The sequence below is a fragment of the Rhinolophus sinicus genome, chromosome 8 (genome assembly GCF_057876585.1).
Source record: "Rhinolophus sinicus isolate RSI-liver-muscle chromosome 8, RSI-T2T, whole genome shotgun sequence".
NCBI lineage: Eukaryota > Metazoa > Chordata > Mammalia > Chiroptera > Rhinolophidae > Rhinolophus > Rhinolophus sinicus.
The window spans coordinates 53177653-53204089 of NC_142508.1; the positions used below are offsets into that span (position 1 = coordinate 53177653).

A 26437-nucleotide genomic window follows, 5' to 3' on the forward strand; every position below is an offset into this window, starting at 1 on the left:
CGCTTGTTGTATTTCTCTTGCTTTCTCCTCCATTTGAAAAAAAGTAAGGTATTTACAGATAGTGAAATGCATGCTTTTTAGTGTACAGTACGTTTTGATAAAAGGGTACAGTCAGTTACCCAGCAACAAAATCAAGATAGGATATAGTTCCATCACTCTCAGAAATACTCCTGACTCCTTTGTAGTTCTTTTGCTGTTTGAAAGATGACTTTCTGATAGAGAAGTATATTGAGAATACCGAGCAATATACAGTTGAAAAAAGGTATTGATGTTTGATTGGAGACACGTGTAATGGGATAACATGTATTTTTGCTGTCCTAGAAATCCAGTGCCATAAAACTTCACGAATGGGTAGTAGCCATTCTCTTCAATTCTCCCCTCTCCCCCCTTTTTCTGGTTCAGTGAGAACAAGTTGGTAATGAAAAATCAGGCATTCCTTCAGGTTTAGTATCACAATTTACATTATTTCTTTAAAAATGATTATTTTATCATTCTTTTTCTGCCTTACATTGGTTAGAAAATTTCAGGTAAAAAACTATTTGGGAATCATATAGGCTAAATAATATCCTATAAGTACAGGTGCATTGAGAAAATCTTTTTAGCAAAGGGAGAGAAGCCTATTTTCCTTCAAACAGGATTTGAAAAGGTAACCATTGCACTATTAGAATGACTGTTTTCCCTGACAGGTATCATGTCGTTTCGGTGTTTTTTCTCGTCTGATGTTTCTCTTCTTTGGCTCTAGCTGACCCCATAGTGCCTTGTAATGACACTCGATGGAGCCAGAAGTGGCAGTCGTCCCGTCCCCTGCGAAGAGCCAGTCTCTCCCTGGGCTCTGGTTTCTGGCACGCGACAGGAAGGCACTCGAGTCGACGGTTGCTGAGAGCCATCCCGCGCCAGGTTGCCCAGACCCTCCAGGCAGACGTGCTTTGGCAGATGGGATACACAGGTGTGTGCTGTGCATCCGGAAGCAGCACAGGATCTGGTGTCCCGGAGGTCGCCCTCTCGGATGCCAAGCGCTGAAACCCGGCGACCTCAGGCATCTGTCCTCGTTATTCTTTACTGAGCTGGACACAGCCAGCTGTCCCGGTCTTTGACCTCTGTTGTGCTAGGCATCTGTTTCTGTGACTTTTTCAATTGTTGAATCCTATCCACTTTTGGTATTTCAGTTTTCTGTACTGTGTCTGAGGTTAGAAGGGGTAGATCGTAAAGCATTTCTTTCCTCTTGACACATACACATATGTGAACAGACAGCACTGCCCACAGCCAGAGCTGACTGGCAGTCCAGCAAAGTTCTGTAGTTTCTCAGGAAAGAGATTTTAATTGTCAAAGATGGTTACCTTGACTTGGGCAGTTTTATGAAAATGAGTTTCTCAGTCCTGTGTGATGCCCGGTGTGCAGAATGGCTAAGTAACTGACTATCACACTTGGTTGATCTTTTGTTTCAGAACAGAAAATTACCATATCCTATGAAATAAAACAACCAATAAGATTTTTTTTTCTTACTGCTTCATCATGGCAGAAAATTCCTTTTTTAACTAATGTGATTTAGACCCTGACATTTTTTTAAATGTAAGCCCATTTCCCTGTCCCCAAGCACACCACAGTTTGTCTAGACCTAGAACCCCTCCCCACCCCCCAGCTCTCCTTTGATTTCCTCAGCCTCCTGCCTTTCAGAAAGCCTGAGATACTTAAACTTTTAACACTGGTGGACTGACTTTTTTTTTTATTAATTAGTTTCAGGTGTACAAAGCAACATACTAGTTAGACATTTATGGACATTTTATTAAAATGATTGTCTCCTCTTGGTTTTACCCTTTTTAGAGTGAAAAGTCCTTCACAAAACAGAAATTCTCTAATCATCAGAAAAGCATTTTTTATTCCCCCCCAAACAGTTTCCAGTTTTATATGTGCATTTTTAAAAGTCAGCAGTACATTTTGATGGTTATCTCAGTGTAATTGATTATTTAATGTATAGATACGTAAACACAACTCTCGTTACCGGAAGACACTACCTTCATTACAACTGGTAGCTGTTAAATAACAGAAGTATCTTGGATTTTTTTCTTCATTGTTTTCTAGAATTTCTTGATCTGACAGCATCAGTTGTTTTGCATTGATGCGGGTGCCTTTTGGCCAGTATCTGAAATAGACTCATTGTAGAAAAGTGCCTAATATAATAGTTTTCCTTAAAATGTGATTATCCCTGCATGTGTTTGACAAGTCCTCTCTGGAGAGTGTTGTCACGATTTAGCAGCAGTAAGGCGCTGTCCTTGTCAGGAATAGGGATGTTCCCCCGTCTCCTAGAGGTGTGTGCTTTGTGGGTGCCCTTTGCCTGTAGCGCCTCTCTAAGGAGATGAGGGGATGGAGGCCTGTAGGAAATTACCAGAAGGGGAAATCTGTCATCATGGAGGTGTGGGGAGAGGTGGTTCATTTCTGAGCATTGGTGATAGTTGAAGGGTATCCAGAGAGATTTTCTGTTTGTCCTCAAGTCTTACTTAGCAGCAACTGATAGCGTTCCCCAGCTGTCCCTTTTTCTTAGTCTCGGCTCAGCCAGGCTCCCTGGGGCTTCTGACTTAATTTGTGCACTCTGGGCAGGCTTTGGCCCTCGATGACATGTCGTTCTCTATGGGTTCCAAGGAGGGATGTGTTTTATAGACAAAAATCCAAAAAGATCATTTCTCCAAACTTGACTGTACTTGTTTTCTTTTTGGAATAAGGTGCTAATGTGCGGGTTGCTGTTTTTGACACTGGGCTGAGTGAGAAGCATCCCCACTTCAAAAATGTGAAGGAGAGAACCAACTGGACCAACGAGCGAACGCTGGATGACGGTAGGTGGCAGTGTTATGGTGAGACCGGGAGTGAGGCATTTTCTGGTTTCATACCGGGCTTCGTGCGTGACTCCCGTCCTCCATTTTATCAGTTAGGAGTATTTTGTTTCTCTGTGTTAATGATTAAACAGTTCGTGTGCCATCGTTATTCAGATGAACCCAAGTTGTCATTGTGTCTTTTGGCAGAGACTTTGCTGAACGTCTTAGAGGATGTGAGGACATAGTGTTTGAGGCGAGAGGGATGCCTGGTTCAGGAGCAGCTCCCTGTTTGGGAGAGAGCAGGGGTGGTAGGCCCAGGAGGGGGGCAGGTGCGGCGTAGGCTCTGAGTGGAGGAAGTGCAGAGGCCACGTTCGGTAGCGAGGACTTGGAGAAGGAGCCTGTTTGAATTGGTGGGTTGAAATGTTGCATGTTGGCACATGTCTCAGCGGTTTTATGACTTCTTCCCTTATGGGCAACAGGGCTGGGCCATGGCACCTTCGTGGCGGGTGTGATAGCCAGCATGAGGGAATGCCAAGGATTTGCTCCGGATGCCGAACTTCATATTTTCAGGGTCTTCACCAACAACCAGGTAGGTGTTTTGAGGGCCCTGAAACTTAAGTAAATAAAGAATTGATATTGAAATGTAAAAAGGGAAAATTCTAGAAAATGCCTACTGGTTTAAATGCAGCACACGCCATTGAGCTGAGAGCTGCTGCTGGCGTCCCACGTGTGTCGTGCTGTCTCTCCACCATCTCTTCACCGTCCCTTCTGTGTGGCTTTGCCCTTCTCCCACCACCCCTTTCATCGACCTCACTTGAACTCTGAAGACCCTGCCCTTCAGAAGCAGCTGCATGCAGGGATTCCTTACCGCCATTTCTCCCTCTGCTTTGGGCCTGCCTCGGGCTCCTGTGTCACACGTCTCAGGCACATTTCTTGTGCTTTCTACATGAGAGAATAATTCCATGTTTGTGTGTGTGTTACCCCTACTGTACTAGGACCACCTCGAGGGTCACCTCTGTAGCCCAGCACCTAGGATCGTGTTGGGTAACGTGGACATACAAGCGTGCTCCCTTACTCTTCATTTGGAAACTTATTCATAGAAAAGGGGGAGGGTCCTAGTCTTTATTTTTAAAGTTTAATTTTTGTGTAGTTTTATGTATTCATGTAAAAGGCAACACAGGGATAATTAATTGTCCCAACCCTGTCCCCGTCTCGCAGGTGCTTACCTTACTTCCCCTCTGTCTCCCGTGGGAGAGTTTACTTTCTTATACGCTCTCCTAGAATTTCTTTAGCATACACAAGCAAATATAAATATTTAGTCTTACTTTTGTTTTCCACTATAAGTTTAATTTTGTATTTTATAGAAACCCCTAAATGGTGATACACAAATAATGTAACTTCTGTCAGAAAACTAGGAGTAATTGAACATCAGAGAAATACTTCTATGAGATAACATTTATTGGTGCTACGTATCCTTCAGTCTATTTAGGAATAAAGATGATTAGACAAATATATTAAACTATTTATTAACTCTCAACTTAATAGAAGAGTCTTGGGATAAACCCTTTTATAAGAGTGGCAGTTAGAAGTTTGGGATTTTGCCTCAGAGGGTTTACTTTAAGGTACGGAGCTGTACCTTAGACCTGGGGAGATAAGCGCCCTCAGTACACGCGCGCTCGTTCGATCCCAGCTCCCTTGAGGGACTTAGAGTTTCTGGGTGGAGTAGTTCACATTTCAGAGCCTTCTTTGTTCTTGGGGTTTACTTCTGAGATTTAAGTTAATACTTCATGCAGCTAAAATTCTATACTTTACTCGTAAAATGAAAAACTCCGTTGTGGCACTTAGAAACATTCCCTAAAAGCCCTGAAGGCCTGTGTTGTCATTACCCAGGTGTCCTACACATCCTGGTTCTTGGACGCCTTCAACTACGCCATCTTGAAGAAGATCGACGTGCTCAACCTCAGCATCGGCGGCCCCGACTTCATGGACCATCCCTTTGTCGACAAGGTCGGTCCTGTCACCGCACAGAAGGACGCTTGCCTCCTTTGGTGATGGCCCCTGCTCTTTTCCATGCCCCGACTTTCGAGGGCTTCATCTCTAGTGTGCTGGTGGTTTGTCACCCCTGAGGTGACCCCGCTGTGAGGACAGATGGGTGATGACATGAGCTTTAGTGGCTTGCATCGGAAGTAGCCCACGGCACTTTGTTGATTCCTTCTTATCTAAACACATAACCTGTGTTTTGAACATGCCTGGAAAGGCGGTGTCTGCTCTGTGCACTGTATAATCCTACACCCGGGCTTTTGTTATCTAAGCATACTTGTTACAAACACATTCATGCCTGGAAGGGTCTAGTGTTCTATTTTCAGGGCGAACCCTTCTTTTTTTAGGACTGTTTTTCAAAGTCGTGGTTATTTTTTAACAATTATATGTTGATTGTTCAAAAGTGGTGTACTGTCATCAATAAATGCTTGCTGATTTTGTAGGTGTGGGAGTTAACGGCTAACAACGTAATCATGGTTTCTGCCATTGGCAACGATGGGCCTCTTTATGGGTAAGTATCCCCGTATAGGGATGAACTCAGAGGTGTTTTTCTTTTTCCCCTGAAATAACTGAAAAAACTATCTGTTGTCTGTCTGTTTCTGTATTTTACCTATACCTGTTTATATATATTTGACATCCTGTATGTGGAAATTTTCAACATACCAAAAAATAGACTGTATAATAAACCACAGGTCCCCACCACTTGCTTCAGCAGCTATCAACTCAAGGCCAATTTTGTTTCTGTTTAATTTTTATTTTATTATTTTTTTACTTTGCTATAAATAGTAATTTGAAGGCCTCATGTTTTATTCTCCTTTTTCCCCCCCACAATCAGTGAGGAAGGTCAATCGATTAGAAATAAATAGATTCTGCAATATTTATTGAGACGTACTCTATATGAAGCACAGGGGTGAAAGGTAGATAAGAAGAGGGAACTGCCTCGTTAGGAAAGATGCAGTACAGATACCAGGGAACGAAATGGGAGAAAGCTACATAACAGATACAGATGGTGCTTTGGGGATTGACGAGAGGGATCAGGTGGGGGAGGCAGAGAGAATGGTGTCATGGAAACGTTCCTTTGTGCTGTGCTGTCATGGTGAACTGAAGCAGCGTGAGATGCGAAACATTAGTCACTGAATCACACACAATACACTTTGGTTAGAGAGATCCCAGTTTTCTTTCTGCCTACAGCTCTGATTTTTACTCTGTAGGTAACGTATGTAAATAATCTCTCATGCTGAAATGCTTTCGCAGTAAGATGTTTGTCATCCTCCTTTATTGGGAACCCAGGATATGGGCAGTTCGGTGCTGTGACAGAGGATTTGAGGTCACCACAAAGGAAAAAGAAAAAATACCGAGTCTGCCCTCAGTGCGCCATAACCCAGTAGCAGAGGGAGAGATGAATGTATGTGTTCCCTCCCGCATGCGTGTGTGTCTACCGTGTACATGGCAAGGACGTGTGCGTGTGCCTTCAGAAACACTCCCTCATTGCGTCTCGCAGTGACATCCGTAGGAGATCCTGCTGGGGAGAGCAAGCCGCCTTGAGGACTGGCTGAGCTTATGCAAAGGGTATAGGGCATAGGGTTAGGCTGAATGTATGAAATGAATGTTTTTATGGTTCAAAGACCATGCATATTGGCAGTCATGGTTCCAGGCTAATAGTTGTTTAGTCACTGATGCTGTCTCCTTGTAAGGGGTCCAAGGTTCTGGATTTTTCTGTCATCAGTAACATATGTTGTGACTCATAGGTGACATAAACATTCTAACTACTGTAGCTCTACCATGAAAAACACCAATTGTTAAGTAATTTTATCAAGTGTTCTTGTTTTCCCTTCCAACTGTTTCTCCTTTTCGCACTTGTCCTGTTTCTGGTGTCCCTACTCAAGGCCAGCCCTCATCAGATCAGGGTCACCAGGTCATCACTTGGTCGTTCTGCCTTCAGTCTTTTCCCTCCCCAGCTCTTCCCTTCATGGGCAACGTGGGCTTGTGGAAAGAGCACCGGTGTGGAGCTGGGTGACCCTGACTTGCCCACTGCAGGCTGGGGGGCCTTCATTCTTTGAGCCTCAGACTCCTTCCCTGTCACAGGCAGGCCTGAGACCCACTCTGATGAGTGGTTTTGAGGGTGAAATTAGAGAACAAAGGGAAAGCACCAGAAATACCAAGCCTCTATAAGTGGGGCTGTTCTTTTCCTGTGTTCCTCCTGTTAAAACACGTGTTCTGGCAGTTTTGTTACCCCAGAATCTGCCGTGGATGATTATCACCTAATGAAATAGAAATTTTTCTTCTTAGTTTTCAGGGTCATCAGTATTCTAGCCTGGAGTCTGCAAACTTTTTCTGTAAAGGATCAGATAGTAAATGCTTAGGCTTTGCAGGCCATGTGGTGTTACAGCTACTCAACTGCTCTAGGCGAGTGAAGGCAGCCTTGGAATGTGTGAACGAATGGGCTGTGTTCCAGTAAAACTTTATTTACAAAAACAGGTGGTGGGCCTGTTGTGAGCCAAAGCCTAGTTCCCTAACTGTAGCCTGAAGCTGTTGGCTCAGCTTTATTTTCCACCCTGCGTGCACGTCTTCCCCAGATCAGTCTCCTCCTGGGTCTCCCTGAGGAAAGCACGTTGGTGCCAGTCTCAGTCACCTATGTTCCTGCTGCTGACCCTCCTAGCTGGCGTTTCTTCTGTTCATACCGCTCGACTGCCAGCTCTGCCACATGCCGTTCCGACCACTTTGCCACACACTAGTCACTTTTCTGAAATCTCTTGGCAGTCACATTCAGTGGCTCCTAATTAAAGAGTTGTCCATTTTCAGTGTATTAGCTCTGGAGAGGAGGGCCTGGTGTCAGACTCATCTGCTCATAGAGCTGCACAGAGATCTGGCATCTGCCACCTGCTTTGTAGTGCTGAGAATGGCATGTAAGCACCGAGGCATCGCTTACTGCTGGGCGTTGGGTAGGGCTGGTCACGTAGCCGTAATGTGCCTAAAGAGCTGCTTCGCTGATCGCAGGTATTGTACTGCCAGCTACTCTGCAGCTAATGCTCTCATCCCGAGGTACCCCTTGCTGTGAGCTGTCTTGGGGTCCCACACCCTTGATACTTAGACTTCATGGTGCAGGGAGTTTGCAGCTGCAGCTTCCCCCTTTTGAGCACCAACAAAGATTTCTTGATGCTTTCCCTTACGTTGTAAAGGTTTAAAGCACACTAAGTATTACAGGGATTGACAGGTAGAAGGGGGTGGGAAGGTGGCTTTTTTTGTGTGTCAGCTATAGTGGGAAGTTTTATCAGTGATTTCTATACTAATCTCTGCTCCTTGATTTCATAGAAATTTACATTTTTAGCATCAGCCTGTAAAATAGCACTGTTGTACCTCTGAACAGCCACCTGGTAGCATGTTGGTGGCCATTGAACTAAGAAGGCAGTGCCAAGGTTGACTCACTGTGGTTTAAAATAGTTGGTTAAAAGCAGATACTCTATAATTTTGCTACTAATATCCCTTAAGCCACTTGGAATCAGTTTGGGTTATTGAATTGTCAAAGAGTTTATTTTTTTGGTAGCAGAGCCGTACTAGATAAAGCTCACAAATGCAGTTTCATAACTGGTTGTTTTACACTTTCTAATAGTTCAGCTGCATCTTGATTTATGTCTTGACTTTATAATTTAAATGTGTTTGTCATTATTTATTTCACTATAATTTCCTTGCAGATCTAGTATTCTTGAAGTATTGAAGAGAATTACACGTTATTTCCCCTTACATCAAGTGTTCTCTCTGAGGAGCCCAAGATTCTGGAATAATGATAGTCATTTCCACGGTTCCCTGGGAGGAAAGTGGAATGCCCTACAAAGATCTGTGGAAAACTTTATAACTTCCTGGTCATGGCAGATGCAAATGTGGGACAATAGTTCCTTCCCAGAGAAATGTGGACTCTAGTTGGGGAGGCAAGATGAATACACTTGGGATGATCTGAAAGCAGTGCGAGAATGTGTGCATAGGTGATGAATCGTCGTAGTGTTAAGTCTTGTGAAGTTCAGGGTGGCGGGGTTCCTTCAAGCCTAGAAGTCGTGTTGGAAAAAGGAAGTCCTGGGCTGTCGTATGCTAAGTTGACGGGGAAGGGAGGTAAGAAAGTGTTCCAGGTACAAGGGAATGATTTGAGCCCAGCATGAAGGTGGCCGTGAGCCTGGCCTTTCACAGGACAGTGGTGAGGAGCAGCCGTCCACCCCAGCCGGGCTTTGATTTCTCGGGGAGTAATTGCCCTTGTTTCAATTAGTTCATTTAAAATTCTTTCTCTCCCTTTGTGTTTTTGTGCCTCAATGCAGCACTCTGAATAACCCTGCCGATCAGATGGATGTGATTGGAGTAGGTGGCATTGACTTTGAGGATAACATCGCCCGCTTCTCTTCGAGGGGAATGACTACCTGGGTAGGCTTTTCTTCATTCGTCAAATGTGCCTAAAGGAACCATTTGTCGAAAAGCCTGGGGGTGTATTTATAAGCGCATAGACAGAAAAGCGGCTTGTCAGCCCAACTCACATGCACAGGTGGCATAGTCAGGGCTGCGGGTACTTGCCCGGCCATGAAGATGCGATCTGGCCCCTGTGACGTCTGCCGCTTCCCTGGAGCTCTGGGCAAGGGTGTTTCCCTGTTCCACTTCTTCCCCGTCCCACTTTTGAACTTCTTCCTGAGTGACTCACTTTTTAGGTCTCAACTAGGTTTGTACCCGCTTGTCCTAACTAGTAGAAAGGTGAGCAGTCTTCCTTGGGGCTGGGTGAGATGATTTTTTTGGCCTTAAGAAACAAGAGAAACCACTGAGAAGAACTTACTATGGACTCTGCCAACACAGAGATAATTGTATACAGCTGGACGAAATCAAAATAATCCAGCAAGTTAAGTGATTCAGCTGCTCGGGGCTTAATTGTGCTGCTAATTCATCCTCCTCTACCCGTGAGAACAGAGTTGGATTCAGTGTTAGACGCTCCCTCAGGCAGCACTGGGCACTCTTGCCTGCCCCTCGCGATCTTCAGGGTCAGATCACCTCCTGGGTGCTCTAACTCAAGGGTGCCAAGCTTGGAGGTCTGGGGAAGTCCCAGAAGAGAGTCACAGCCTCCTGAGAACATTGTGGCCTTGTCTACGCTGGCAACACTTTACGGGATAGCTTGCCACCATGACAGTATCCCCGCTCCTGGCGCCCCTTCAGGCGATGCCACCGTGGGTCCCTGCCTCCTGTGCACTCAGATGCCTCCCGGAATGATGTTCACTGAATTGTTGCCACAGGCGGGGACCCCACTCCGAGGAAGTCAGTCTCAGGGATGTGTTTTCTACCCGTTCATCCACACTCCCTCAGCACTTTCTTTTTACTGCCAAATACTTGGAAAGGATGCCTGTACCAGTTGATGTCTGTCTTGCTCCCTCGTAAATGCTTTCACAGAACTGTAATGTCTTGGCCTTGGCCTTTGTGCTGGCCTTGTTTTTTAATGACATTTTGAGAAATGTTCCTGAATCATCTACAGAGCTGCAGTTCAAGATATCTTTACTCAGTGTCCCACATAGATGGGTGCAAAGTCCATTTATGTTTGATTGCCATGAGATTTTTTTCACTTTAAATTGGAGTACTTCTTTCTACAGAACATAGACCCTTGTTGTAATTCTCATTTTTGCCTCAGTTTCCACGAAATTTCAGAGTACTCAGTTAAAAATATTTTCCCAAGTTACTCTTACAGTTACATTTATCATTCTGAATGCTTCACTCTCTTCTAGTGACAGATTGAAATCTTCAGTTGTATTATGTACTTTTTTCCTTATAAAGAAAATAATTTCTTTTTATCCTAACTTTTAATTTTCTGATTTTTCTAAGATACCTCTAATTTTTAAGTTATCTGGAGATAAATCAGTTTCCAGTTTCTAGTCTTGCGTGTTAGCAAAATTAAAAATATTCATTTGTAGTTGCTTGATGGCGTTACTGTTACACTGGTTATCATAAAACACACCCTAAATAATTTTATTTTCTACATTATCATTTAAGCTTGTTTTCTGTACTGCAGTGAATTTCAGACTAAAACCAGAAACTTACTGCAATGACACTGTTTAAATAACCCATATTTCTGTTCTGGTTTTATTCACTGATAACCACACGTAACCTGTGAGCCCATGTGTGTTCCTGCTTTTATTCATAGGAGCTACCAGGAGGCTATGGCCGTGTGAAACCTGATATTGTCACCTATGGTGCTGGAGTGAGGGGCTCTGGTGTGAAAGGAGGGTGCCGGGCCCTGTCGGGGACCAGCGTAGCTTCTCCAGTGGTTGCCGGCGCTGTCACGTTGCTAGTAAGGTAAGTGTTGCTGAGCAGAGAGAAGGTGGTGCCAGCCAACCAGGAGTTGAATCTCGCTCGTCACCAGCTGGGGTTAGAGTTTAGGAGCACATCATGGGACCTTGCTCCGGCTCTGTTTCTCCATCTCTACAGAAGTCCGAGTCTGTTCTTTGATAGAGGATTTTTCTGACAGTTAAGGGCATATGTGGTAACACACTATGTAAACTAAACCATAAAGTTTTGTTTTGGAGATTTGTTTTTAAGACTTTTTTAAAGCAGTTTTAGGGTCACAGCAAAATTGAGAGGAAAGTACAGAGAGTCCCCCATGTCCCCTGTGCCCCCATTTTGTTTGTTTTCGCACCGTGTTTGTGCTACAGCTGTATGTTATATCCAAGCAAGTGTGTTTAGCAGGCAGGGAACAAAAAGTAAGCTCTTTCCCTGCCATAGCCTTCATTTCCTTGGGGATTCACCTTTTAATGTTCTCTGTTGGCTAGGAGCTGTCAAACCAGCAGTCACCACTCCTTCATAAAAGACAGTGCGATTTACTTATCGTCATTGTCTTATTGAATCCTATCCACAGTCGGAATGGAGCTTAGTGATCGACCCTTAATTTTGCAGTTAATTAAACTGGAAGAAAGTTCTCAAAGACAGTGCACCGGAATCGATGCTCGGGTGCTCTTAGATGGGCCGTGGTGCCGTACTTGCCGTCAGGAAAAGATGTCTTTGGAGCTAGCACTTATTTTATATCTTATCTCCCAAAAAACTCTTCCTGTCTTACCTCCCCAGAAATCCTCTTTCTGTCTAGGGGAGGCTTTAGTTGAGCTTTTGTGTTGCAATAACACAAAACTGCATATTTAAAAGTTATTATACTCTATATTAATTTTAAAATTAAAACCGTCAAATGATAGTAAATGTTTTTATATTTAAAATTCTCTTAAATTTATGTTGATTTTAGCTTCTAATGCCAGAGACTTTTTTAAATAATCTTTCATAAAGGTAGATATTTACCTCTTTCCTCCTTTTCCCATCCTTCCCTTGCAGTTCAGAGCCAAATTCTTGAAATTGTTGGCATTGGCCAGAGTAGTCTTTGGAGAATAACTACGTGGCTGTTAGAAACATTGTCTTTCTGTTCTAGTTGTTTTCTTCACCCCCGTGTTACATGTAGTGACAAAAGAGGGGAGGGAATGCAGACGGGGAGTCACCTGGCTCACAGGCTTCTGTATTCTCCAGAAGGAGAGAATTCAGCTAGGGCTCCTTTTCTCACTCTTGTTGATTGTGAAACAGAAAATACTGGTTCAGTCTCCAGGCTTCACTGTTGAGCCTGTCAGAACTCTGTCTTGTCAAGTGAGTGGGGAGATGAGGAGGCTGTGACGTTCCATTCTCAGGGGCATCTCTAAGTTCAGATACTTTCAGTGTCGAGGAATCCTTTTACTTCCCTCTCTCCCTGCAGCAGATAAAAATGAACGCCACTGTGATAGTTCAGAAACAGTTTTACGGCGTGACAAATAGCTCCTAATGGATGCTGAGCAACAAGGGAGTGCTTCCTCAGCCGCCAGCCTCCCAGAGCTCCGTAAGGAGCTAGAACCTGACCTTTGGTCTTGCTTTATCGGCAGGAAGAGGGGAAGATTGGTGACCATAGCTGAGCCCTTAGTAGTTCTTTTATTGTCACTGAAAATCGGTCCCACGGTTTACGTCTTGTTACTTCCCCTTATGTCAGATTTCCCATCTAGACCTGTTAGAAAAACCTGCCTACACCCCAAGACCAACCACCATTATAGAGAAATATTTAGGTACTTCAGAGAGTAAGTTTTTCTTTTTTGCTTACTGGATTTTTCTTCCCTGCATTGAGAGGCTAAAATTTACTTGTGTTTACAATGCATTGACATACAGAAGTGAACGTTTTAACACTAGCTTTCTTAAACAGTTGATACTGCCTAGGTATCACGAAGTTCCTAGCCCAGGAGAGCTGACTGTTCAGGTTTGTCGAGATGCATTCCAATAAGGAAACTCTCAAGGTGGCCTCAGATGTGCACGGTTCTGTCAGGCTTTATGCAGCAGTGATGCATCACACACAGGCCTCCAGAACAGAAAAGGCAGTTTTGGCTGTGGAGCAGGTGGGCTTCACTCAGGTGCGGTGCCCCTTGCCCAGCCTGCATCAACTTACCTCTACAGGATCCATCTGTTTTCCTTTCCTTTTCCCAGCTGGGTCATGTCCCAGCTTGTTTCCTCCTCCTGGCTTTCCCTGAGGAGCCAGTACCTCTTACCTCTTCTTGCCTCTTGCAGCCTGTAGGGTCGATTTAGTTGCGTTACTGGGAAAATATGTTTTTCTGATAAATTTAGTATAAAAAGCAGTAGCTCTTTGAGGCACTGTTCTCACAAGCCATGTGGAAGGCTGATAACTCGTCACTTCCGAGGCAGGTGCGGAAATGAACACATGTTCATTCTTATCTTGCACAGGCCTGACCAAAGAAGCTTTCGTAGAGACTAAACAAGATTGGAGGTACATGTTTGCACTTTTGCAGGTTAGGAATAATCTGATTTTCATTTTTTTAATGAGAAAATGAGCAAATACATGATTTTCCCCCAGCACAGTCCAGAAACGTGAACTGGTAAATCCGGCCAGTATGAAGCAGGCCCTGATTGCATCAGCCCGGAGGCTTCCTGGGGTCAATATGTTCGAGCAAGGCCACGGCAAGCTGGATCTCCTCAGAGCCTATCAGGTCCTCAACAGCTACAAGCCACAGGCAAGGTCAGTGTGCTCTCCTCCTGCGGGGCTTTCTCTGCACTGCGTCCTGAGGCGGGTTTCCCTCTGCACAGAATACCGGCCTCCAAACGGAACCAGGCCCTGATCATGCGACACTCAGGGCCCCCAGGGAGAGCTTCATGCTGCCGCTTGTACCAGGGTGCCGGCTGGCTGAGCTTGAACTGCTTTCCACTGCCTGATGTTCTATTATTTTTCATATGAATGGTTTAAAATAATGATTTCCTATTTTCTTTTTCACTTTTTAAAACTTTGTTTTGATGTAATCTCGGGCGTACAGAAATTTGCAAAAATAGCAGAGTTCTCGTCTACCCTTTCCTGGGCTTCCTCTAAGGGCAGTATCTTAGATGAGCATAATTCAACTGTTAAAACTAACAGATGAACACTGATACTGTACTGTAATTAATCTGCAGACTTTATTCCCAGTTTGCCAGTTTCCCCCCGTGTTCTTTGTCCCGTCCAGAACCCAGGCCCCACATTGCATTTAGTTGTTGTGTCGTCTTGGTCTCCTCCAGCCTTTGACAGTTCATGTCTTTTGGTGTCATTCGTGACTCTGACTCTTTTGGGAGTGCTGGTGACTGTTTTGTAGACTGTCTCTTGATGTGGGTTTATCTTCTGATGCTTTCTCATGATTATTTTGAGGTTATATATTTTTGATAGGAAGTTTTTTCATTTTTTATTTTGAAATGATTTTAGATTTATAGCATAGTTCCAGAAATAGTGCACAGGGATCCATAAATCCTTCACCCAGCTTTCCCTAATGTTAACATCTCACATAACCATAGTATAAGGCTCAGAGTCTAGAAATTAATGAGGATACATTACCATTGATTAATCTATAGGTTGTATTCAGATTTCACCCATTGTCCCACCCCTGTCCTTTCCCTGGACCAGGAGCCAGTCCAGCATCCCATGTTCTATTTTGTTGTCTCCATGGTCTCCTCCAATCGGGGAACACTTCACTGGTTTCCTTCCTCTTGTTACTGGTGGAGTTCATTTGCATCATTTAGTTCAGTTGATGTGTCAGTCCAGGCCCTCCATCCAGGAATCAGATGCCAAGATGGGGTTAGCTGTCCAAGAGATCTGTTGGGGAAGGGGGAGATGAAGGATAAACAGAAGGAGGCAGGAATGGTCTTAGGACTGCTGTGCTGATCGGATGCCTGTGAACAGAGGAGGGAGGAAGGAGGATTGCGGAGGAAGACCCTCCGACCATAGCACAGGTCTAAGTGTTTCTACTGGTGGGGAGAAGTCCTTGAACCAGAGTCACCTGTTAGAGGAGCCTGTGTCCCTCAGGATGGGCCTACCCTCGTACCCCTCCATACTCAGTCATTGGCTGGGAGCAGCCTGGGGGAACATGGCCTTGGCACAGACGTGGTGGAGGGTCCAGAGGGTCAGCAGCTGGCGGCGTCCGTAGCTGTGCTTCTGTAGCAGGAGATCTGAGCAGCATGGCTCACGGTGCCTGCCTGTGGTGGCTCTGCCAGGTTTCTTCATTGCAGTTACTGTTTGTCCCTTTGCGGCTACTAAATGTCACGTGTACGGGTGCACTTGCAGATCCTCTTGTTTCTTAACATACTTTCACTCACTAATTTTAGCGTCCGTTGATGGTTGTCGCCTACAGTGATTATTACGATAGAGATTGCCCCATGGTGATTCTCTATTTGTCTCATTCTTGCTTCATTTATTAATTGGCAATCTGCTGTAAGGAAGAGCTGTCCCTTCTCGCTCATTTATTTATTTATTCAATTTATTTTTATCAGTGCAGACATGTGGACATTTATTTGATTCTGGGTTATAAGCTAATAATATCATTGTTTATATTGTTGCTCACATTGTCTCAGATTTGGCTATTGGGGCCCCTTCTAGTTGGCTCTTGTGTCTTTTCAGCATGTCTCCATCATTTTTTGAGCACTTTCTCACTTTTTGGCAGCACAGCATTTCCATGCCCCAGGCGTGGTGTCAGTTCTTTCTCCAAACAGCCTGGGTCCTTTAACTGGAGAGAGGTATTTAGAAGCCAGACCTGGGCACTAGTTTTGCTCCTGGCAGCTGTGCTTATAGTTTTTTCTAGGCCTTTTTATCAGACAGAGCTAGGAAATGTCTGTATGTGCGCACGCGCGTGCACACATTGTACCTATTGCTCTATGTGTCCATCTGTAGATATGCCAAAAAACATGAGTTCATCTCTCTCCGATCCCACCCAACACCACGGTTCTCAGTCTGGTCTTCCCTCTCCTTGTTTGTAACTCTTCTCTAACAGCGAGTAACCTGGCTCTCATCCACGACATGTTCACTGATTGCTCAGTCCTAGTATATGCATACTGAGTAGTTTTAGAGTTGCAAACACGCGCCCTTGCAAAAAATAAATACACTAGCAAATTTGCTTACAGTAATTATGAATAGTGCTTTTTATCTTTAGCTTTACAGAATACAGTCACGTTGTTTCCCATTAGGAACCTTACTTTGGTTAAGTCTCCCTCCATTCCATCAGTGTGGTGTTGCTGTTCAGTTTTCATACAGTCGAGTTCATTTGTTAGTGTTTGGATCTCTTTCTGGATTCCCTCCACATCCTGGTTCATTTCAGCTGCTTACATACTGGGTATGAGAAGCATGACCACGGCTGGAAAGGCAGAACCGCACACAAAAGTACACCTGGAGGAGTGTCACTTTCCCGCATCCTTCTGTCCCCATTTCCGCCCTTCTATTCTCTCCACACTGGCTTCACCCACCTTGTAGGTAACAACCTCATTCGTTGGTGGTTTATCTTTCTTGTGTTTCTTTTTGCCCAAATGAGCAAATACATATTTTCTTAAATCCCCTTTCTAACACGAAGGGTAGCATTACTACAAATATTCTTTGGTACTTTGATTTTTTTTTTACTTGACAGTACCCTGGGAATTGCTCTATATCAATTCATAGAGATCTTCCTCCTTTTTACAGCTGCACAGTGTAGATGTACCATTGTTTATTCAACCACTTATCTATATTTGGGTATTTATATTGTGTTTCCAATATTTTGCAATGATAAGCTATTGCTCTAAATCATCTTGGGCCTCGTGTTTTAGTTTTGTTGGAGGTGTGTCTTCTGGAAAAATTCCTAGAAGTGGGATTTGCTGGGTCCAAGTGAAGAGCATAGGAGCTGTGTTACGTATCACTCCTTTGCCCTCTGTGTCCATCTGCATCCCACAGTGATGTGTGAGAGCACTGCCTCCCCACAGCCTCACCAGCAAAGTGTTGTGTCACGCTGGTCACTTTCTGCCAATCCGATAGGTGAGAAATGGTTGCTCAGTAGTGTTATAATTTGCATTTCTCTAATTATGAGTGAGTTTGAGCACTTTGTGGTTCAAGGCCATTTTTATACCTTTCTTGTGAAGTGTCTGTTCATTTCTTTTTCCCATTTTGCTCTGGGGTTTTGTTCGTCCCTCGGTTGTTCAGAGTTCTTGATAATTTAGAGTTAGTAACCCTTTGTTGGTGATACACATTGCAGATCTTTTTCTCAGTTTGTCAGTTGTCCTTTGATTTTTGCCAATGCGATTTTTTTTTTAATAACTAACTTTGTTAGTCTTTTGTTATTGTTGCCGCTGGATTTTGAGTCGCAGAAAGACTTGCTCTACGCTGAGGTGAAAGAGAAATTCTTCTAATTCTTGTTTACTTCCTTTTATGTGCTTGAGACTCCTGATCCATTTAGGGTTTATTCTTAGGTGTGGTGTGAGATATGGGTCTAATTTTATCTTTTGCCAAATGACCACCAATTTGTCACAGCTGCATTTATTAAAAAAATCCATCTTTGCCCCAGTGATTTCATGATTTGAGACTTTGAGTCCAAGGCATTCACTGGGGCTGGTCACGTCCTCATTCTCTGCCAGCCACAACCACCAAAGTTCCAGACTTGCAGAAGGAAGGAGGTGCTGCCCACACATCCCGTTGTTTGTACAGACAGTTGAGGCAGACTGGCCCAGTGGTCTTAGCGCAGGAAGCATTTCAAAGCCAAGTTCCCAGATGCCTGCTGAGGGCAGCCCTGCAGGCAGGCCCTTCTAAGGCTCAGGCCTGCCCTGCTGACTCTCCCTGTACACGTTGGTGTTGTTTTCTAACGCTATGTTCTTTGTTTCAGTTTGAGCCCCAGCTACATAGATCTGACCGAGTGTCCCTACATGTGGCCCTACTGCTCCCAGCCCATCTACTATGGAGGAATGCCGACAATCGTCAATGTCACGATCCTCAATGGCATGGGCGTCACAGGAAGAATTGTAGACAAGGTGAAATTGCACTCTGGCTAGAGGTGAACTGAGACCTGGCCCAGACCTTTGTGCCTTAGCTCTTTCCCCTGAAGTTAAAACACGGATGGTTCTCTCCTGTGTGGGGTGCTGGGGGATTGGAAGCAGTGATTTGTTTTCCCCCAAGTCCTTTCCACGTAAGTCAGGGATAAATTAATGCAACCAATTGCTTTTTTTTTCCACTTTGGCATTTTGAGTTTGGCTTCTAAATCAACTAATTGCATTTTATTCCTCATCTTGATTATTTCCCACCTATAATTAAAGACCCACTTGTAATTATTTTATTGCTTAATGAGCACAAATGGGCGTTAGCATTTAGAAGGTATGGTCTTTTTTGCATTTTGTTTTTATAATTTTTTTTATACTTACTGCATAAACGTCAGAACAGTAAAGGCTAGGGAAAGAGAACAGAAAAATCACTTCCAGCCCCAGCGCACTAACACAGCCACTATTTTTTAAATATTCTTTTCCAACTCTTATCTGAAATACACATTTTTATCTTTGTGCAGCAGGTAAAAATTTAGTGTTTTTTTAGTTCTCAATCTCGTAAACATTTAAAAATGGAACTACACATACATTTAAAAGTAGCACCAATGTACTTTTTCATGGTTGTTTAATAATACATAAAACTGTCAAATCATAATTTGCTTACTATTTCCATAATTTGCTTACAAATAGATAGTTTTCAAATATAAACATTTCACTGAATATCTTTGCATATACAGTTTTCTTTTCTTCTGAATTATTTCCTTAACATAAACTCCCTGGATTGGAATCGTGAATCAGAGGGTGTGGACATTATTACGGCTCTTTGCTGCATACTACAAAATTCTCTCCAAGACAAGTTACACCATCTCACACTGCGGCCAGTGGCATACAGAGGGGCAGTGTTTCCACTGTGCCTGCCCTGGATGGAACATTTTTTTTTTTTATGAGGTTTTTAAAAAAGAGAGATAAAGTTCACATACCATAAAATGTACCCTTTTAAATTGTGCAGTTCAGTAGTTTTTAGTAGTGAGTAGTGATGCAACCATCACTACTATGTAATTCTAGAATATTTTCATCACCCCAAAAAGAAACCCTTATTTTCAGTCACTCCCCATTCTTTTTCCCACAGCCCCTGGCAATCTCTCCGATACTTGCTGCCCTTTGGGTTTACCTGTTCTGAACAGTGTATATACATGGAGTTCTGTGACATGTGGTCTTTTGTGACTGGCCTCCTTCACTCAGGGGCATGTCTTTTAAAGGTCACTCGTGTCCTAGCATGTGTCAGTGCTTTGTTCCTTTTATGGCTGAATAATATTCCATTGTATGAATAGACCATTTTGTTTATTCACCAGTCGATGGACATTTGGTTTATTTCTGGGTAGTTCATCTTTTAACTTTAAATTCAGAGAGGGTAAAATGGGGTACCTTGTTTAATGTGCACTTGTGCAGTTATTTGTGAGGTGGCTGTCCAGGTTTGTTTACTAATTGCATTTTCTCTTGTGTGAAGTAGCTTTTCATTGTCTTGGCCAATTCTTGTACTAGAATTTAGGTTTTCTCTATCCATCTGAACAAGATCTTCATATCATAGACAAATGAACCACTGTGTTTTGTGCAAAAAGTTCCCACAGATTTATTGTTTAGTTTTCTCTTTAATGTATTAGTAGGTTTTATTTTAAGGGGGAAGTTCTGTAAAAATTTCACATTTTCATCTAGTTGAATTTTGATCTTTTGTGATTTCTTTGTTTCAAAAATTAGAAACTTATCCTTCCAAAGACATAATAAAAATCTCAATTTTATTTTCTACCTGACTTTCCTTTTATGCTTGTTAAATATGTAATTTTTTCGTGTGTTGAGTTAATTTGATATGTGGTATAAGAGATGGATGAAAATTAACTTTTTTCTCAATTGCTAACCAGTGATCTCAAGAGTGTTTATTAAAAATCCCTTTCCTTCCTCATTGTTTGTGATAATGTATCCTACAAATATTTTGTCTTCTTTTTCTGATTTGTTTTTAATATGCTGACTCACTTGGGGAGTATATTGTTGCTATCTGGCTTGTGAGGGAAATGAGTAGTTTAGATTAGTTTGAAATACTGGTTATTGAACTATTATAAGAGCTCATTTATGTTTCTTCCAGATGGTCTCCTCTCATGCTTCCCTTTTCGCTTTCCTCAAACCAGGAGGAAACTGAAAGGGCAGTCATCTTGACAGTCGAGCCTGCTCTTCCTCTGGCAGTGCCATAAACCTCGATCTACCTGCCCAATTACTGGCTTCAGAATTTGGTGACAGTTTTGCATCCATGATTCCTTTCAATTCATGTGATGCTTGAAGCATTCGACTAATTGGGATATCACCTCAAATCTGAGTGTTTTCAGTTATTTAAGTTCTCTATCAGATAAAAGTTTTCCATCAAAACGTGTCCCTTTTTGTTTTTTTGTTTTTCTTTTGTTTTTTTTTAGCTTAGGGAAAAAATTCTCTTTAAAATTGGAGTCTGTCCGAAATAGTGGGATTCTAGAGTTTTCTAGTGGACAATGTTCTAGACATTCCATAGGCTACTTTGGGTATATGTTGCTTAGTATCTGTGTCTAAATTTCATTTTGCCTTATTTAAGATGCGAAGCATTTCTCAAAAACCACTGCAGGTCATTGAGGAACTGAGCATTTCACCTTCGCCTTTGCTTGTTTTTCTCCTGCAGCCTGACTGGCAGCCCTATTTACCGCAGAACGGAGACAACATCGAAGTAGCATTCTCTTACTCCTCGGTGTTATGGCCTTGGTCAGGCTACCTGGCCATTTCCATTTCTGTCACCAAGAAAGCGGCTTCCTGGGAAGGCATTGCGCAGGGGCACGTCATGATCACCGTAGCTTCCCCAGCAGAGGTGGAAGTAAGTGCATGCAGGGACGGGCTGGTTTCTCTTGACCTTCACCCTAGCCTGCTAGAAGGGAGGGACAGGCTGAAGGCCTCGGGTCTCGGATTTGAGGCACAGTTGGCAGACACCATTAGGCTTGAAGGCCCTGAGCGATGATTCCAGGGCCTGTAGAGCAGCTGGATTTGAAACGCCCGCTCAGTAATGATAGTGCCTCCGATTCTGTAGCTGAGCAGCAGCAGATAGGACTACTCTGTGCCCAAGTTCAAGCTCAAAATGATGGCACAAAATGGGTGTTCTCTCAGGGAATGTAGGGTGAATCCTATGTAGCACTAGTGTTTCAGGAACAAAGTGCTTTGAATTTTAAGTCTCAAACTCTTAAAAGAAGATTCCGAATGAAATTAATTGTGATACATGAAGGTTCTGTCCTATGTTTGTTGTTTTAGAAATTCTTGTTTTCAAATTTTTAGGGTTACATAATAGAAATGACTTTTTAAATAAATAGAAATGACTTTTTAAACCCAAGAACCTGAAAGTTTCTTCTGAGCATGAGGGGGCGGTTTCAAGTTTATTTTATTGAATTTTTAGTCAAAAAATGGTGCAGAACAGACTTCAACAGTGAAGCTCCCTATTAAGGTGAAGATAATTCCAGCTCCTCCTCGAAGCAAGCGCGTTCTCTGGGACCAGTACCACAACCTCCGCTATCCACCCGGCTACTTCCCCAGGGATAACCTGAGAATGAAGAATGACCCTTTGGACTGGTGAGCAGCCAACTGCCAGACGCGACACTCAGCAACACCCAGTCCATCCGCAGCAGGACGGGCTTGTTGTCCCTTTGGGGAGCAGACGTTGCTCCTCACTGAGCCTGGGCTGCCACGACCCCCCAGACTTCTTAGGTCCTTGTTATGCTTTTAAGGCACCCTGCAGTTCTCCTTTCAGACTTGCATAATTGTGCAGTAAAAACCCTTGAATTTATCCTTAATTGCTCTCTTTCCCTTACTTCTGTAGAATCAGCCAGCAGATCCTTTCAGTTCTCCTTCTAGAACATGTCCTGACTCCTGCCCTATCTGGCTCCCGCCTCTGTTCCCATTCTCATTCAGGCCATTGTCATCTCTTGCCTGGACGGTGATGGTGGCCTCCTGATGAGTCACTGCTGCCATTCTTGCTCTCTTAAATCCCATTGTCCGTGCAGCAGTCACCTAAAAACAGATTGTGTCACGATTTGCTTATAACTCCAGTGGCTGCCTGTCTAGACTTGTTTGTGTGCCAGACTTCCTGCTGTGTCCTCCTCAAGCCTCCAGACCCTGCCCTCTCACAGCCCCTCCAGGGCAGCTGGGCTGAGTCTCCTAACCCATGTGCCAAGTTCATTTCTGCCTTAGTGTAAGTCAAGGAGTTGAGACTTGACCCTGAAGGTGAGGGGGAGAAAGAGCCTTGAAGATTTGAGCAGGACACTTGCAAAGTCATATCTGTTCTTTATAAAGATGTCTCTGGAAGTCAGATTAGAGGGGCTCAGACCAGAGACAGGCAGAAGTTGATAGACCAAGGTAATGGCCATGGGCCTGGAGAGGAGCGCCTGGGTTCAGCCCACTGAGGAGGCTCTGAGGGGCCGAGAGGTGAGGGGAGGCAGATGGAAGGACCGCTGGGTCTTTCCATGGGGCAGTGGGGTAGGCAGCTTACACAGAATGTACAGTAGGGGAATGAGCGCATTTAGGAGGAAGAGGGGTAGCAAGGTGACAAGTAGCAGTGATGCGAGGTGAAGTGTACGTTGCCGTCTTAGTGCGCTTGCCCCTTGGGGCTTGTTTCAGCACATCTGCGTTTCCATGCTGATTCTGTCAACTGCGGGTGGTTGCTAGCCATTTACACGTATGCCACCACTAAAGTGACGCTTCAGTGTATTTCTTGGGCCATTTCTTGTCATTTTATCTCCATGCTCGTGCCATGTGCACGATTTCTTCTTATCACCCATTTTACATGCTAGCCCAGAGAAAGCTGGTCTGAAAGGCCGACTGCTGCTTCTGTGCCAGTGGGCCGGCCTCCCCAGGCCTCTGCTGGGATGGAGCCGTGCCCTGCAGAGGCGACCAGCTTTCAGGAATTAACTGGTGAGGTAGCCTTTGTTATGAGGAGCGATTGGTCCTTCAGCGCCGGCACTTGCTGTTTTTCAGGAATGGTGACCACATCCATACCAACTTCAGGGACATGTACCAGCACTTGAGAAGCATGGGCTACTTTGTCGAAGTCCTCGGCTCCCCCTTCACGTGCTTTGACGCTAATCAGTATGGTGAGCAGGACGCAGGTGCTGGCCAGGGGTCTTCCTGCTCGCTTGGGTGTTTTGTGGGAAGCTGGAAAGGCGAATCGCAGTTTAAATGAGAGGCCAGCAAAAGGAGCATGCGTGGGGTCTCCTGGTCCTAGTGGAGGCCGGAACGAGGCGCCACGCAGAACAGCCCTACTTACCGTGTTTCCCCCAAAATAAGACCCAACCAGAAAATAAGCCCTAGGATGGTTTTTCAGGAGGGCGTCCCCTGAACATAAGCCCTAATGCGTCTTTTGGAGGAAACATTAATATAAGACCCGGTCTGATTTTCGGGAGAACATGGTAGTGGTGACGGTGGGAACGTTCAGCTAAAATGTGACACTGTCAGGATGATGGGGGACAAGGACGTCTGCACAGTTTTATTTATTTTTCATTAAAAGAAACTCCAGCACTCGCTGTATTTTACTTCTTCCCAAGCAAGTGAGACGTCTTTACATTGGGCGTCACAAACGAAACAAGGCCGCAGCCAGCTGGTGTCTGTACTGTGGGGCCCTGATCTTTTCTTTTTCACTCCCTTCTAAAGTGGTTCAGGGACACAAACCAAAGCGTTAGAAGCCAGGAACTTGAGGTGTGGATGCCAGTAAAAGACCATTTTTGTGAAACAGTGAGGCCCGCTGTTCAGAGGTGAAGTCTCTCCCAGCCTGGCACTTTGCCCCCAGCCTGGCACTTTGTCCCCCAGGAACGCTGCTCATGGTGGACAGTGAAGAGGAGTATTTCCCTGAGGAGGTCGCCAAGCTGAGGCGGGACGTGGACAACGGCCTTTCCCTCATTGTCTTCAGTGACTGGTACAACACATCCGTTATGAGGAAAGTCAAGTTCTACGATGAAAACACGAGGTACTGATAGGAGTTGGTACTTGGATAAGAAGTTTGCCTTTTGGGGAATTAAATTCTACCTGGGAAACACGTAACGTGACCGTGTGGGCCATTGGTGGTCTTTTCAGCTGTGAGTGACATGTTCAGATGCTTGGTTAGCGCAAGGTTTCTCTTCATGTAGTAGAGATGTTCTCGAAAGGGAGCAAAATGCTCATTGAGTCCAAGTACTAAGTTAAAGGGTTTGTTGGCTTTCCTCGTTCATCTTAGCTACTTGAGCTTTAAATTTGTTTAGTTCTTTTCTATTCTCCCATTGCTCTATTACTGAATCTATACAAATGTAAATACACCAGAGGAACTGTTATTTAAAGAAACCTTCCAGTAAATTAGTTACTAACCAAGGATTCCCAATGTATTATGAATATGTCACCCCTATAATAGATTTTAGATTTTTTTCTTTAGGGTCTTTGACGAACTTCAGAAGCTTCTTTCTCATCTCTCTTTTGTTTTCTGTCTCATGTCTTTTCCTTCACTGACCGTCTCGAGGTCTAGGCTCTAAATGCAGTGCATTTATATTACATAGGGTGCATTTCATAAATTTGGCTTTGATGTCCTCTGCACAACTGCTGAAGCATTTACGTTATAGTACTGCTCACACCCACTCAGTTAGTTTCAGCTGAAACCTGAGTGTGGATGGACTGGATTCTGGCAGAGGAAATTCAGTTTCGTTATGCAGAGAGTAAGCGTATGTGGAGTGTTTTAATTCCTTCCTTCTTTGTGCCTCCTTATCACGTTCCCAGGCAGTGGTGGATGCCAGACACTGGAGGAGCCAATATCCCAGCTCTGAATGAACTTCTGTCTGTCTGGAATATGGGGTTCAGCGATGGCCTGTACGAAGGGGATTTTACCTTGGCGAGCCATGACAGTAAGGTTTTGTGTTTGTGTTTTTGTATTCCAGGCAATGCAAGAGCAGATGCAGTGTGTCTTTAAAGTCTAAGTTTCAGAGAATGGTGTGATTCTGGAAGAGGCTGGGGTCCATGGAGAGACAATTCCATGTCTTCACAGTGGACCGGAAGGCTGGGTGTTAACCATTCTAGTCCAGTCCAAATTTTTCAAATGGAAATACTGTATGCAAGCATGTCTAGTTTTAGTGCCATCTGTAAGGTGCTCTGTATCCTGTATGTTCCCAAATAACACACTCCTCATAGATTCCTGATTATTTATACAATTGTGTTTATGAAATAACTTTGCAAATCTCATTTAAGTAATTTCCCCACAGAGTAGTTTTGGGAGATAGTTTCTAGAACAACATCTTGAGCGCTGTGGTTACTGCTGGTTCTGCTCGTCCTGACTTAGTTGTTTCAAGTCTGTGACAACTCTGACTTCTGAAACCTATTCAGAAGCCTTATATTAATAGCATTTTTTAACTTGAAGTTTGAGGTAATTCCCTGTAGTTTAAGTGTGACCAGGCAATAATAGCAGCTCCTCTTAAGATTTACAATAACCTTAGAAAACATATAATGTCTAAAGAATGCATTTTAGGTAAACGAGTAGCTATTGAGAAAATGTTCCGTGGTTCTATGGTCTCATAACTTTGAACGACTCTTTTCTAGTGTATTATGCATCCGGGTGCAGCATCGCGAAATTTCCAGAAGATGGCATAGTGATAACACAGACTTTTAAAGACCAAGGTGAGGCATTGCTATTCATACGCTTCTGTTTTCTTCCTTTCTTTTTTTCTTTTCAGTAATGGTTTTATTGCATATAATTCATGTACCATAACATATTCACCCTTTTAAAGTATACAATTCAGTGATTTTTAGCGTATTCACACAGTTGTGCATTCATCACCACTAGCTACTTCTAAAACATTTCCTTTTCTTTTTTTTTTTCATGGGTGGGGAATATTGGGGAACAGTGTGTTTTTTCCAGGACCCATAAGCTCCATGTCAAGTCGTTTTCAATCTGGTTGTGGAGGGCGCAGCTCACTGGCCCATATGGGAATCGAACCGGCGACCTTGGTATTATGGGCACTGCACTCTAACCAGTGAGCCAACTGGCCGCCCCCAAACAGTTTCATTACCCTCAAAAAGAAATCCCTATACCCCTTAGCATTTTTGTTTTGTTTTTCTTTTATAATTTATTTCCATACTATGTATGGTACCTACTTTAGGCAAGACTTTTGGGTCGTGGCTCTGGGAGATGCAGAGATAGATAAGACAGCCTCTTGCTGATGAATATTTGTAGATTTTTTTTAAAATTACTTTTAAAGTTGCTTCAATTTTTGTTACTGTTT

General features: G+C 43.8%; 1 protein-coding gene across 2 annotated transcripts in view; it reads left to right on the plus strand.

Moving 5' to 3' along the window:
* MBTPS1 (membrane bound transcription factor peptidase, site 1) overlaps nucleotides 1–26437 on the plus strand; it is a 54972-nt gene that overhangs the window by 18126 nt on the left and 10409 nt on the right. For both annotated transcript variants that reach the window (XM_019743717.3, XM_074314510.2), the window contains exons 4-18: nucleotides 743–946; nucleotides 2718–2828; nucleotides 3287–3396; nucleotides 4698–4814; nucleotides 5291–5358; nucleotides 9152–9254; nucleotides 11005–11156; nucleotides 13723–13884; nucleotides 18002–18146; nucleotides 20848–21036; nucleotides 21607–21779; nucleotides 23181–23296; nucleotides 24009–24165; nucleotides 24942–25066; nucleotides 25755–25832. In XM_019743717.3, coding sequence (XP_019599276.1) covers nucleotides 743–946; nucleotides 2718–2828; nucleotides 3287–3396; nucleotides 4698–4814; nucleotides 5291–5358; nucleotides 9152–9254; nucleotides 11005–11156; nucleotides 13723–13884; nucleotides 18002–18146; nucleotides 20848–21036; nucleotides 21607–21779; nucleotides 23181–23296; nucleotides 24009–24165; nucleotides 24942–25066; nucleotides 25755–25832 — 2010 coding nt within the window. The remainder of the gene's footprint in view (nucleotides 1–742; nucleotides 947–2717; nucleotides 2829–3286; nucleotides 3397–4697; nucleotides 4815–5290; nucleotides 5359–9151; nucleotides 9255–11004; nucleotides 11157–13722; nucleotides 13885–18001; nucleotides 18147–20847; nucleotides 21037–21606; nucleotides 21780–23180; nucleotides 23297–24008; nucleotides 24166–24941; nucleotides 25067–25754; nucleotides 25833–26437) is intronic.